The 14,442-nt window shown below is 41.8% G+C and overlaps 1 protein-coding gene across 2 annotated transcripts in view; it reads right to left on the reverse strand.

The window, feature by feature from the left end:
• Positions 1-14,442, reverse strand: part of FREM2 (FRAS1 related extracellular matrix 2) — a 182,338-nt gene that overhangs the window by 40,357 nt on the left and 127,539 nt on the right. For both annotated transcript variants that reach the window (XR_012900698.1, XM_025185589.2), the window contains exons 7-12: positions 14,162-14,311; positions 10,378-10,587; positions 9,534-9,731; positions 7,244-7,408; positions 6,965-7,147; positions 1,583-1,713 (exon numbers count right to left, since the gene is read on the reverse strand). Coding sequence is in view for 1 of the 2 variants with exons in the window: in XM_025185589.2 (XP_025041374.2) it covers positions 1,583-1,713; positions 6,965-7,147; positions 7,244-7,408; positions 9,534-9,731; positions 10,378-10,587; positions 14,162-14,311 (1,037 nt within the window). In the remaining variant the exon portion in view is untranslated. The remainder of the gene's footprint in view (positions 1-1,582; positions 1,714-6,964; positions 7,148-7,243; positions 7,409-9,533; positions 9,732-10,377; positions 10,588-14,161; positions 14,312-14,442) is intronic.

Genomic DNA, 14,442 nt, shown 5'->3' on the forward strand with positions numbered 1-14,442 from the left:
GTGAGATGTAACACTTCATTTGAAAACTAGCAACTCACATCATCGTTAATATTCCTATGTGGTGTATGTACAGAGTATATACAAAAAAGGGATATGGATACATGCTAGAATTATGTTCCTAAATTGTGTTTGGCAAGCAACGTACAAACACAGCTTGCCATAGACAGAGGAATGTGGATGTGCTTGTTATCAGGCAAAGACAATGACGCATATTTATATAAATGGTCAATAAAACCATCAATGTAGCTGGTGGGGAAGCTAGCTTCTTGCAAAGAGCTGAACCTTGAATGATAAGCAATTGAATTAACTGATAGTATATTTTATTGCTGTATTATAAAAGTATATCCAGTAACATCTTTTATTAATATAATTGACACCCTGGGGATTAATATCACTCTGAAATGTATGTATTAACACTCCATGAGAAATTATGAATATTTGCTGATATAACGCTTTAAGTATGACCTAACAAAAGGAGAAACAAGTTTTTCCCCTGACAGAAGGGAAAGCAGCTATTTCCCTGTTTCCAAAGAAGTAAGAAGTGACCAAAAACAATGCAAGCCCATATTTATAGGTGGGCCACAAAAAGTGAAGAATGGCTCATGAGGTCATCCTGAGCCTGGGACAAAGAATAAGTTTGGGAAGATATCAGTTATCTTGCTAGAAGGAGGTGTGTTAAGAATCTTACCAAAACTAGTTTTGGTTCAGGGTAAGTCCTGGTCACTAGAAAGCATTTTTCACTTTTATTTGTTTGTCACTATTTCCAGCTTTATCCCTTATAGTTCAACTCAAAACTAGGGATGTAAAATCTTGGTTAATCAGTTAACTGGTTAAGTGGAATCTTGCTCCCACATCCCACCTCCCTACTGCCAGCCCCTCCCTCTCACTGTGAAGGATGGCCAGTTCCTGCTCCCAGCTCCTCCCTCACTGTTACCCATTCATGTCCTTACTTAAAATCTTTCTCTTTTTGATCAAATACACTTGTTTTACTTTCATTCTAAACCAACACAGAGTGAAAGCCGCGAGCTCGTGGCACATGCGTGGTCCGGCCGAACACTGCTTATCACAAATCTCCGTCTGCGGTGCCGGGAAAGCCCAGCACCCATAGCGGAGCACCTGCGGGGACAACCCCGAAGAAGAACAGACCTTATTACTCCTCTGAACGTTCCAGGAAAAGGCTGGACATTTCAGGACAAAAAGATTGGGAACATTCAGAGGTGGGGATGTGTTGGGGGTCACTTGGCCTGATCACTGGTAGAGATCAGAGTGTGGTTCTATTGTAACAAACATGCTGTTGGCATCTGAGTTGCTGAATCTGGGTGGTTCTACACAGAGATGTTCATGTGCTGGCTGGGAGCAACCAGACAGGGGGATACAGCAGCAGAGTATTTTAAGATAAACACGGCTACAAGACAAGCAGTTGCACAAACTCTCACTGGTCTGTTTGAATTACTGAAGGTGAATTATTTTGGATGGGAATTTTAGGCTCTTAATTATAACCCAACTGAAGAACAATGATGATGAACAGCTATAAGAGGTCTTTATGTCTTCCAGAGAACTGCTGTTGAATAGTTTGTATTACCTGTATCTCTGCCACCATGTTCTCATCAGGTTTCAGGTGAACAGTGAAGGCCTCTCTCATCTCCCTAACGCCATCAAAAAGCACCTCAATCTCCACAGTGTGCTGTGTTTCACCCTCTTTAAACTCAATTTCTAAAAATACAATAAGACATTTTAAAAATAAATCTGCTGCTCCAGATTCTCTCTGTTCTGCCATGACAGAGAACTGCAAAAGTTAACACTTGTCTTGTAAACTACATGGCTACGTCTACACTGGCCCCTTTTCCGGAAGGGGCATGTAAATTTCAGGAGTCGTCGTAGGGAAATCCGCGGGGGATTTAAATATCCCCCGCGGCATTTAAATAAAAATGTCCGCCGCTTTTTTCCGGCTTTTAAAAAAGCCGGAAAAGAGCGTCTAGACTGGCCCCGATCCTCCGGAAAAAGTGCCCTTTTCCGGAGGCTCTTATTCTTACTTCGAAGTAAGAATAAGAGCCTCCGGAAAAGGGCACTTTTTCCGGAGGATCGGGGCCAGTCTAGACGCTCTTTTCCGGCTTTTTTAAAAGCCGGAAAAAAGCGGCGGACATTTTTATTTAAATGCCGCGGGGGATATTTAAATCCCCCGCGGATTTCCCTACGACGACTCCTGAAATTTACATGCCCCTTCCGGAAAAGGGGCCAGTGTAGACGTAGCCGATATGTTCACGTGACTTGAATAAATTAGTCTACGCTATTCAAACACAACAAATACATAATACAAATAAATAGAATATTAATAATGTATATTAACTGGACCCTTATGTTTTCTATGGGAGTAGACACACTGTATAAGGAACAAGAAACTGCTGAGTTTTGACTTGTGGCATTTCCCTGGGATAATCCAGTCAGAGATGTAAAGTTTGTCCCTGCTGCTGAATGGGTTGGGTTCTCTAAACCCACAAATAGGAACATAATATATGAATCATCATACTGGTCAGACCAAAGGTCCATCTAGCCCAATATCCTGTCTTCCAACAGTGACCAATGCCAGATGCCCCAGAGGGAGTGAACAGAACAGATAATCATCAAGTGATCCATTTTCTGTTGTCCATTCCCAGCTTCCAGCAAACAGAAGCTGGGAACACCATCCCTGTCCATCCTGGCTGCCCACCACAGATGGACCGACCAATCCTTTATGAATTCATCTAGTTGTTTTTTGTCTTGACTTACACAACATACTCTGGCAAATAATTCCACAAGTTAGCTATGTGTCATGTGAACAAATACTTCCTTTTGTTTAAATCTGCTGTGTACTAATTTCATTTGGTGACTCCTACTTCTTGTGTTATGAGAAGTAAATAACACTTGCTTATTTACTTTCTTCATACCAGTCATGATTTTATAGACCAACTTCAACTTAGAAATTTCTCATTGTGTTGCACATCTTCTCTTCTTTCCTCTTCTCATGGGAAGTGGCAGCAGTAAATCACAGAAGGAAGGCATCAAAGGATAAACACAGTATTAAAATTATTGTTACGCATAGGATAATGGGGCAAATAGAAATCCTACCTCACAATATAGAGTAAGAACCAATCCAGCAACATCTTCCTACCAATGCATGTCTTTGCACAAGAACGGACACCTACTTGCAAATCTTCCTCAGATGAAGTTCATACTTTTCCTCCATAAGAACCCTAGGGAATTTGCTGAGGGAGCATCGACTCCATCTCAACAAATAATTTCTCAGTTGCTTAGCACAGCAATGGGTGAAGGATTTTAACATTGTACCTGCAGCAACTGGGAGTTCCTAAGGCCTTGGCATTATGAAAAAATGAAGTGAACAGGGCCTAAGGAGTGGCATGTATACTCCATATGCTTGAAATATCCATTTAGAACTCCAGTAATGTCCATTTATGCCACCACCTTTCACAGGAGGCCTAAGGGTTGAAACAAAATAATGGGGAACTTATTTTCAGGAATTGTGGAAAGAAGAATAAACCTAGAACAGAAAGGTTTCTGGAGCTGCAAGAATAAGCTTTTCCTCATTCCAACAGAAGTGTGGCTCCTATACGGATAAAGGAACTAATTTCAAACATGGTCCCTTTGAAGTAGTGGAGACTAGAAAGGCCAACCACTGGTTTTATCTGTCACTGATTAATCTTGACACCAGATGATCATCAGATGGGGAGAGAGAGATGTTTGCCTAAAGAATGCTACTGGGGCTATTATGCCCTTTTTTGTACTGTTTGGTTGTGGGACTCAAATCAGACAATTTACAGAAGCAACTTGAGTGTACCCGAGACCCCCCAGAGCTTAGTGGTTGCTATTATTATTTATTTCATAGCATTAGAGGCAGTTCTTGTTTGTACAAGAGTTTTCAGTTTCCTTTGCATCAGAAAAGTAGGTTTTGCCAGATCAGTGACCAAAATTTTCCAGGTTTAGTTCTGCCTGCATACTAAAAAGTACTAATGAAGCTTCTGAGAAACTCCCCTAAATCACACTTCTCTTTCATTAACTGGCTGTTACTGTAGGTCATCTGTGTCTATACAAAGAAGTTCTTGCTTGAAGAGGTCTGATGTTTCTGCAGATGCAACAGAGGTTCCTTGGTTGTTTAAGTCTGACATGCTTTCTGGGCCACTGGAGGAGTAGGAAAAGGACTTCTGTTCTCCCTTTGCCTTCCTGACATTAATTCCACTACTGAGGAGAAGTTGTGACCTCTGGTTAACCCCTAGTTTTGGAAGGGTATAGACATTCCTTCAGTCATAGGCCAACCTCTAATGAGAGGTAGGAGGAAGCTTGCCTTTTGAGCTCTATGACTGCTCTCTACCCGATTTCTTTTACCTTCTTCTGAAGTAACTGGTGTGATGCTGCCACAGACAGGATGATGGACTCAATAGACCCACTGGTCTGAACTCATGTGGTCATGGATCTGTTTTGCTCAGCTATGCCGCAGTTACAGCGGTGGATATGAACAATACAAGTTTCTCCCTTACAAAGGTGGCACTTGCTTTAGCCTCTTTTAGATCAAAATTCTCTGGAGTTTGCAAGACTTTCCTCTGAGCAGGCTGTGAAAGGGACCCCTCTCTGTGGGGTTGAGCCTCTTATGGTGAAGTCATGGCTTCAGATAGGGGTTGAGGCTTTACATGACTGTTTGACTCAAAGCTGACCGATACTGTGAAGGCCAATAGCTTGAGGTAGCCAGGCATAAGCTTACTCTCCCCAGGCAACATGTAGGTTGATGGCTTGCATCATCAGAGCATAGCTCCTTCTCCCAAGCCCATATCCCATCCTCGTAAAGTTTGATGGCTTCTGGATGCAACAGGGCACAGTTCACTCTCTGAACTCCCAAAAACTTGCCTATTGGACTTGGCTCAATAGTTTCAGGGCTTCTCTGCTGCTGCAGTGGGGAACAGGCAAAGCTTACCTGCGAGGTGCTGTACTGAAGAAGACAGAGAATTAGAACCTCATTAGCCCACTGATTCTCCACCTTAGGAGAAGGGAAGAGGCACTGGAAACAGAAATGAAGTCACTGCTGCATGAAAACCAATAAGAATTAAAGTTATAAACCGAAGTGGTTTGAAGAAACTGAACTGCCATGTTGTTCCACCACTGGTGGCCTGAGCTAAAAAGACAAACCCTAGTCCGAGAGCCTCCAGCAACCACACTGTGTTGCTGCCAAATTCCATAGGTGATGAGCGAGTAAAGTAGCTGTGCATCCACAGAATGACCATGGAATGGTTTTCCAGCAATAACTGGAAAGCCCCATCTTAGGTCTCCAAAGCAGAATGCTGAAGGATTTTTTAATTTGTTATCTGCACAAACATTAAAAAACAGTTGATTAAAAATTAGTCTTCTGACTTAACACACAATGCAAAAGACTCATAGTTCTCTTCTATTAGCTTAAAAATGTATTTCAGGTAAGTTCTCAGGATGTCTGTGATCCTCTGGGTGCTATTATCTTAGGGGACTCTCTAATAATTGTCTCAGTGAGACATCCAGATACTTCCCTGACTGACTGATGTCCAGAGTGTCTGCTCAGGCCACAGAGGATGTAAATTACATGATCACTTATACCAGAAAAGAGGGTAGTAGAGAGTTCTCCAGTAACATGCTGATTTCCAGAAGATTGCTGGGCTGTACCTCATCCTTGGCCCTTCTGTCTACTACAGGCATGTAGAAGAGAATCAGGTTCAGTGCTGTTCAGAGACGTTCCCTGCTCCCCACTTCTTTCCAAGCCCAGAGTGAGTTCCCTCCACCATCTTTGCACATCAGATCTGACAATCTTCAGGGTCTATCAGTTCAGTGAAGAACCAGTTATGTGACCCTCTGACTCTTATTTCAGACTTATGACACCTAAACTAGATCAGAAGGCCACAGCTAGATTGTGTGGTTCCAAGCTGCTGCCTGTTTCTACCAATTTTCTTGTTTACTCCAACACATATTTCCAGTTATTTCCCAAAGCATTGGTATTGTATACAAATTATCCATATAATCCCGATTTCAGGTCCTTTTGCCTCATCTCGCCCTTTGTCTTTCCTACTGAAATATGCAAATCACATCTATGAGATACAGCATTTGGGTACTAACTCAGGGTATGTCTACATTGCAGAGTTTTTTTGGAAAAAACTTCACTTATGTCCACATTTCAATCACATTCTTTTGAAAAAAATCAAAAGAACAGGGGGGTTTTTCCAACATCAGTACACCTCTTTCTATGATAAAGAAGCCTTTTTCTGAAAGAGCACTTTCGAAAAAAGGCGTGTGTGGATGGGGAAGAGGGTGTTCTTTTGAAAGAAGAGGAAAGCGGAAAAAGCACAGGTGCCCTTGTGGCCACTCCATCCATAGCAATCACAGCTTAAATGCAGTATAGCATCCATTCAGTGTGGATGCTATCTTTCAAAAAAGCAGATCGCTTTTTTGATGCGCTTTTGCTGTGTAGATGCTCTCTTTCAGAAGCTTTTTTGGAAGATCTCTTCTGGAAAAGCTTCTTCCAAAAGAGGCCTGCAGTCTAGACATAGCAGTGTATTTTATAGATTACTTGTCAGTTATTCTCCTGGCTTAACTTTGTTGGCATGATACTCATTCAAAATTTCAATCTAGAACTTTTATTTCCCTACAGTTTTTATTCCAGAAGTAGGGAATAGAAGAAAGCATTTCACACTTGTGACTAGTTACTTCAGAATCAGTAATGCTTTCTTTCAAAAACTGTGCTACTACAGATTGTTGTGAGTTAAACATAAAGAATATGAAATTCCATTCTTATGGCCTTATTAATGCAAAAGGCACTAATGAATGCTGCTAAAAAGTATTAAAAACTTAAAAGTTCACAATGCCTTTTTTCCCTTTAACTACTGTACAACAATTGTAACTGAAATAATCAATAGGATGCAATATTGATCTGAATGGCAAATGGAGACTCTCTTCATACCTTCTGACACAGGGTGGTAGTCTTCTCCAGAGGTGGCAGAGCCATCTTTTGTGTGAACCCTTACAATGGAAACCTTTGAAGTATCTCCCAGACGAAGCACTGGAATTTTCACAACCACCAGCTGCCCTGCATCTTTCGGTTCACTAACACTAAATTTGGTCTCACCAAACTTAATAATGGCCTCTGTAATAACAGAAAAAAAGTGTTTAATGCTGTGCACCAGAGCTTTTAAGTGCCAAAGTTAAAACGGTATATGTAGGATCAAAAATAACTTCTCACTGTCTGCATGATCTCTGATCCTTATCAGGGTTTCATTTTGTTCACCAATAGAAGCACCATAGAAGGAGTCACTTCGTGGAGTACCAAGAACCAGACGCAGTTCCTCCTCTTCTTCATGCAGAGAGTCATCCACAAGAATGAGGGTGCAAGGTTTCTCAGTCTCACCTGGAATCATTAGGTAGACATTAAAACACCATGCAGCACTTATCATTGTTTCTAGATGTATTTCAGGCATTGCTCTCAAACTGTAGGACCCACAGATAAATTCTACTAATTTATAATAACTAATGACAGTAACAGCAACACTCCCCACTCCTCTGAGAGATGGAAGAATATTATCCTCATTCATAGAGGTGGAAAATGAGAAACTGGAAGTTTTAAGCCTGAATTTTCAAGAACAGCCTCTAATTTTGTTACTTTAATTTATGACAGCCACGCTGATTTTCACATCCCTCTTAGGTCCCTCTGATGCCAATGGGAGAAGTGGATGCCTATCATCACGGAAGATCAGAAGCTATGTGTCTCAAGTTCAGCAACCAGGAAACATGTGCCTAAAATTAATGATTACTTTGAGCCTTTAGTTCTAACTGATTCAGGGCCATCTGGTATGTCAGTGGAAGAGGTGTGAATAAATATCCTCGTATCTAGATCACAATGCAAGTGGGGGGAGGAGTGGACCTCCTGACATCAGCGCCCCCCTCTTCTCAGTGGAGTGAGAACCAGTGTAAGAAATAAATGTAGCGGGCCCAGTTTATTGTATGTTTTGACCATAAATATGACATCAGTGTGAACAATGCCAATATGTAGGGCTGAATAATTAAATTGCTCTTTTAATGAATTATATCTACCAATATGACGTTATGTAACTTCATGAATTGTAACCACTTTGGGATGAATTTGTCAGTAGCCTGTTAGGAAATGCCTTGTAAGAATCTGTTGTTGTAATTTTTTATATGGTAACTAACACCCTATTTTAAACGGTTAATACATTGTAACTAGAAATAACTCTATATTGTAACTGAAACCCCATTTTAAACTTTGTGCAGCCTTGACTCTTCCTTAGGTTCTTTCTTTGGATGCAATATTCTGAGCCATCCAGGCACACCGACACAGAAAAAACAGGGAGGAATAAGGTGGAGAAACATCAGAGAACAATAATTAACTTAGCTCTGCCCCTACGCAGTAAAAAGGCAGAGGCAGATCACTGTATTTGCTCATGGTCTGTCTAATGAGGCCAGAGCTTTAGGGGGTTTCCTCTGTGATATTAATCCAGCTCTGAATTTGCTCCAGGCTGTAGCACACCAAGGGGACCCACCTTTTAGGACTAGTGGTGGGAATTTTGCAAAAGGATATCTTTTGTGTTTCTATAGATCAGTGGTCTCCAACCTTTTTAATCACAAGATCACTTCTTCAATGTAAGTGCAATGTAAGATCTACCTCATACCCAAATACCCTTGCCCAACTTCCTTCCCACCCTTTCTCTGAGGCCCCACCCCTGCTCCACCCCTTCTCCGAGGCCTCACCCTGCTCCATCCCCCTTCCTCCCTGAACCTCATTCGCTTTCACCAGGCTGGGGTAGGGGGTTGGGATGCAGGCTCTGGTCTTGGGCCAAGGGATTTGGAGGGGTTCCGGGCTGAGCCCAGGGTGGGAAATTGGGGTCCAGGAGGGGTTTCTGGGTGCAAACTCTGGGAAGGAGTTTGGATGCAGTGGGACTCATGTCTGGGCAGGAGGCTGGGTTCAGGAGGAGGTTATGGGGAGGAACAGGGAGGGGTTCAGGAAGCAGGCTCTGGCTGGGCACTGTTTAACCGAGATGGCTTCTGGGTGGTGGAGCAATGGAGTTGAGGCAGGTTTCCTCTGCCCTGGCCCTGCACCACTTCTGAAAGCAGCTGGCATGCACAGCAGTGGCTCTTTGGCACTTTGTGCTGCCCCTCATCTACAGGCACTGAGCCCATAGCTCTACTGGCCACGGTTCCTTGTTTTTGATCAATGGGAGCTACAGGCGTGGTGTCCAGTCAGGATCCTCTGTCAGAGGCTTCAAGATATACCAGTAGATCCCGATCTACTGATTGGTGACCACTGCTATAGATGATCCTCCTCTAGTTCAGGGTTAAGGTGGGATGGTGTGAGGAATGCTATGCTGCCCAATGCCCATGTTCTGTCTAGTCAATGGAAAGACAGCTTTGCTTCCCCAAGCAGACTGTATGGCATGTGCTGTGAGAAAAATCCACATGATTTAAAGCAAAACCAATTCTGACAGAATAAAGGTTTCTAATAAAGAACTGTGGCTTACCAGGAAGGAAAGTGATGATGGAACTGTCAGTGTTAGGACGTTCTTCGAAGTCCATCATTACCTGGGCTGAACCTTGCCTACTGTAGCAGCGCACTGTAGATGTGTAGTGAATATCCCCACTCCTGTATATCATGGCAGAAATCTGTCCATCATTTTCATTGCCAATATATATTGGTTCTTTAAACTGCATCTTAGGCACTAGTCAGACACATACAAAAGAAAAAAAGAAAATGTTCAAAATGATGAATGCTTGGCTCCACTCCTTTTAATATGATGGTGTCACCATGTTATATAGGGTTATGATGTGGCAGACTCCTCATGAGGTAGCAATTGATTTATTTAGCACATTTCCCACAGTTCAAAGAATGAAATCCTGGCCCAACTGATGTCAGTGGAATAATTTCCACTGCCTTTAATGGGTCGATTATTTCCCCACAATTGCTTTATAGAACTACAAGCTATGGCCCTGATTTTGATCTCACACTGCTATAAATCTGGAATATTACAACTTTTGTCTATAACATGACATAGGTATAAAACTAGCATACATGTATTTATCTTTATGCACATGTCCTACATTCCCCATGGTTTTAGGAACATAAGTGAAGACACTATAATCAGCTGAGAGACATGTAGAACAGTAAATGCCCAGGAATTTAATAATGACCACAAGTGATCAGGAGCCAAGTTTTACATCTTATCCAAAAGATCACAACTTCAGTCATGTAGCGTTCCCAAACACCAAGAGTGGACATCGGTTCCATATGGACTCAGAGGGAAGACAAATATGATCTATTGCATTGCAAACACCATTTTTCTTCCTTTGAAAATAATTATTACTTACAATCAGAGACTGAGTCATTGATGAAGATGGTTGCTTTGCTTGGCTCTCCAAGGATAGCATTCATAGGCATTCGCAGCACAAGCTCAAACTTCTCAATTCCTTCTAACACTGGCTGTCCAAGGTCATCCAGAATGATCACACGGAAATTCTGCATGTTGACTCCCGGGGCAAAATCCAAATTCCGACTGATGCCTACATAATCTACCCCAGCTACACAATGAAACAAAACATAAAACTGAATACACTGATGGAACTATTTTTCACAATATTTAATTAAAAAAATAAGAGATCTAGAGTCAGGCTGTTGATGTTAATACTTTTGATGTTATCATTTAAAACTCTCTAGATCTTTTGCAGTCTTGCAAAGCAATAAAATGGTTTGGTGTGTAGACAAGGCATTTGAAGAGGGTCTGATTCTAATTTTACTTATCCAGTTGAAAATCAGGAATAAATCCATTTCAGTGAGTGGAGCTATATAGATGTAAATCCTTTGTAAGTGAAATGCAAACTAGAGTTTGTGACCAACCAGACTATTTTTGGAGAAACCCCAGAAATGAAGGAGATTCTTTGGAATAAGGATCCAATAATTTGCCTATAATACTAGGCAAAAGTGCAGCAAATTATGTGACAATGTAAAAGTGGGAAGCAGAGCATCCAAGAGGCTGATTAAGAAGAATTACTATGGATGTACAGATGAGGTATATAAGAAGAATGAAAATTCAGTGCGGAGAAGAATGGGAGGCAAACAGTTTTTAGATCCTGCTGGCCAGTGGCTAATGAAAGTCCAAGACAAAGACAGATGAGTCAAATTACATCCAGACAATGTCAAGTAGGGTTTGGCATACTTCAGTGTCAAAGATAGTGTGAACTAGGTTTGCTTAAAAGTGAGTAGGCCTGTGGCACCTTAGGCCATGTCTACACTAGGAAACTATTTTGAAATTAGTAAATTCAACTTAATAACTCCCGATTTTAACAAATTTGAACTAGCATGTCCATACTACAGGGAAGCCTTGAAATTAGTCCAAAGCAGGCTCCATTAATGTGGACATGCTACGTTGGATTTAGAGCCCCAGGAAGCACTGGGGAATAATTACTTCAAATTATTCTGGGGAGTAATTATTTCGAAATAGGGGCACCGAAGCACACATATTACCATTATTTTGAAATAACTGTTTTGGAATTAGCATTACTCCTGATGAAAAGCAGGAGTACAGATTTTGAATTCTGCAGCCTGTTATTTCAAAATAATGGACTAGCTCATGTGGACGCTCCACTTATAAATTCGAAGTTGGGGGTGTTATTTTGAAATAAAGTCCTAGTGTAGACCAGGGCTCAGAGACTAACAAAAATATAAAGTGGTATGAGCTTTCGTGTGTAAAACCCACTTCAACAGATGAGTTGGAGTGGAAATGACAGAAACCAAAATATATATAACAGCAAAAGAAGTACCTGTCAATTGTAGGACCTGTGTTAATGAGGCTAATTAAGCGGGGAATAAAAAAAAAAGATTAGAGGGAAGTGAATGAGGTTGTTATACCTAAGTCTGAGGTGAAAAAGGGGACTTTTGTGCATTTGCTGTGATATCACTGTACAATCTGTTTTATTACTCCAATAAAGAGACTAAAAGCTTTTGGACACATTGCTGAAGGAAACAAATACAAGTCCACTCCCCACCCCATTGAACAAGTTATCCAGTGATCCTGTGAAACACAGTCTGGCTGTAAAATCCTACAATGCTGTTATGCTTTTTCTGAAAGAAAACTGTGTTTAATATATAGGGTGAGGTCCACCCAAGAGATCATGCAAAATAATAGTTAAGAAATAAAGTAAATGAACATGATTTGTAGGCATCTTAATAATCTCATTTTCCAAGAGAACGCACAAAATGTGGAAAGGCATACTAATACTAAACCGAGACTTTTTGTCTTCCTGTCAAGGTCGTCATAACAGCAAAGCTTATGACAACTAAAAGTATTTTAAGATTATATCAGTAACTAGACACTAATGCCTGTTCACGCTCAGTGTAACTATCTAGGAAAAATATTTGGACTCTTCATGACTTCTCCACACCAAAAGAACACGTTAGCATAAAATGCCATGTTTCGGACAGACTGAATACAGTATGGCTGTGTCTACACTACATGCCTCTGTCGGCAGAGGCATGTAGATTAGGGTTGTAGGCAAAGGTAAATGAAGCCACGATTTAAATGATCGTGGCTTCATTTACATTTACATGGTTGCCGCGCTGAGCCGACAAACAGCTGATCAGCTGTTTGTCAGCTCGCCGCTAGTCTGGACGTTCCCCCTGTCGACATCAAAGCCCTTTGTCGGCAGCCCCGTTATTCCTCGTGGAATGAGGTTTACCGGGGCTGCCGACAAAGGGCTTTGATGTCGACAGGGGTAACGTCCAGACTAGCGGCGAGCCGACAAACAGCTGATCAGCTGTTTGTCGGCTCAGCGCGGCAGCCATGTAAATGTAAATGAAGCCGCGATCATTTAAATCGTGGCTTCATTTACCTTTGCTGAATAAACAAATCTACATGCCTCTGCCGACAGAGGCATGTAGTGTAGACGTACCCTATGTGTCCAACTCCAAACTCCAATTTAGAACTTGATCCTTTAGGCATGCGGATAAATATTCTGAGGGTATGTCTGCATGTGAAGTTGGGGGTTCAACTCACAGCTCATGTAGACATACTCAGAAAACTCCGGTCATCTGAAGAAGTGGGCTGTGCCCACCAAACCTCATGATACCATCTACATGTTTTGTTAGTCTATAAAGTGCTACCAGACCATTTGTTGTTTTTTTCCTTGATCTGGCACACTAAAAGTATCTGTGAACTAGTCTGACATGGGCAGCGGGTGGGTGGCATATGGGCTAGTTGTGCTGAGTATCTACCTACTTGGACCCCATTGGTTTGTACTTAGGACAACTATTCCATGTTGCCACTCATGGCTGCCTGTGCAGACTCACCTACACTACTATTTTTAGTGCACTTTCCTCAAGCTATCACATGGGTATGTCTGTGTAATATGGGAATCATTCCCCTAGTTCCAAGTGCAGACATACCCAGCGTCTTCATCCTCAGGTTTACAGAATCAAGTTCTAAATCTGTGTCTGGAGTGGGAGACATACGGTACTGCATGCTGGTGGGCTGGCAAGTACTGTGTGCCTAGCAGTATCAGGAGACAATGAGCGAAGTGTGGGAGATAATAGTTTGTGAAAACCACTGGAAGGCTGGAATGCACAATTTGCCCTTGCTTCCATTTCCTTCTAAGTACAGATCTTCAACATATTTGAACAAGCCCTTACTTAAGCTTAGCAACAGGAGTGACTGTACAATCTAAAAATGGGCCATATGCATCTCAGTAAAACCATGTGACATGCTGAACAGCTTAAATGTTTAATGAAATTCATGGTAGCTGAGGGCAGCCTGCACCTTCCAGGATAAAGCCGTGGTTTCCATTCACTGGTTTTCATTTAAACACCCATCCATGCCTTTTTTCAGTTCCTTGTCATGCTCACTTTTCCCCTTACTTACTAGCATGCAAGATAATGTGGGCACAAAGGTCTCCTCACATTTCTGAACATCACACACATGCATTTCTTTACCTCTGTGAGGCGTTTCAGAGCAAACACCAAGTCTGGCATGTCCAACTTTGTGGCTCTCAGTGCCATTTCAAGGGCTAGATCAGAAGCCTTCAGGACTGAATCCATCCTGGATGTACCAGTGCTCCATGTTAAGACATGTTAAAAGGGAACTAGAGCAAAATGATCACTCACCCTCTGCAGTTATTGGCTCCATTTTGCGGGACCTAACTGTAACAGTGGCAGCTTTGGACAAATCAGTCCCCGTTCTCCAGACATGCACCTCAACAAAGCCAGCACTTTCATCAACGTAGTATTCAATATCTCCAAAGTAAAAGGCTGGTTCTGGTAAAAAGGTGAAGGTAATTAAAGATTACTGAAATTTGCTCCTTCCTTCAGAACCTACTTTTAAGCATATATAAACAAAATTAAAAACATATACAAGAACAGGGGTCGTCCAGTGGTTAGGACAGGAG

This window comes from Pelodiscus sinensis, chromosome 1 (assembly GCF_049634645.1).
Source record: "Pelodiscus sinensis isolate JC-2024 chromosome 1, ASM4963464v1, whole genome shotgun sequence".
Lineage (NCBI taxonomy): Eukaryota > Metazoa > Chordata > Testudines > Trionychidae > Pelodiscus > Pelodiscus sinensis.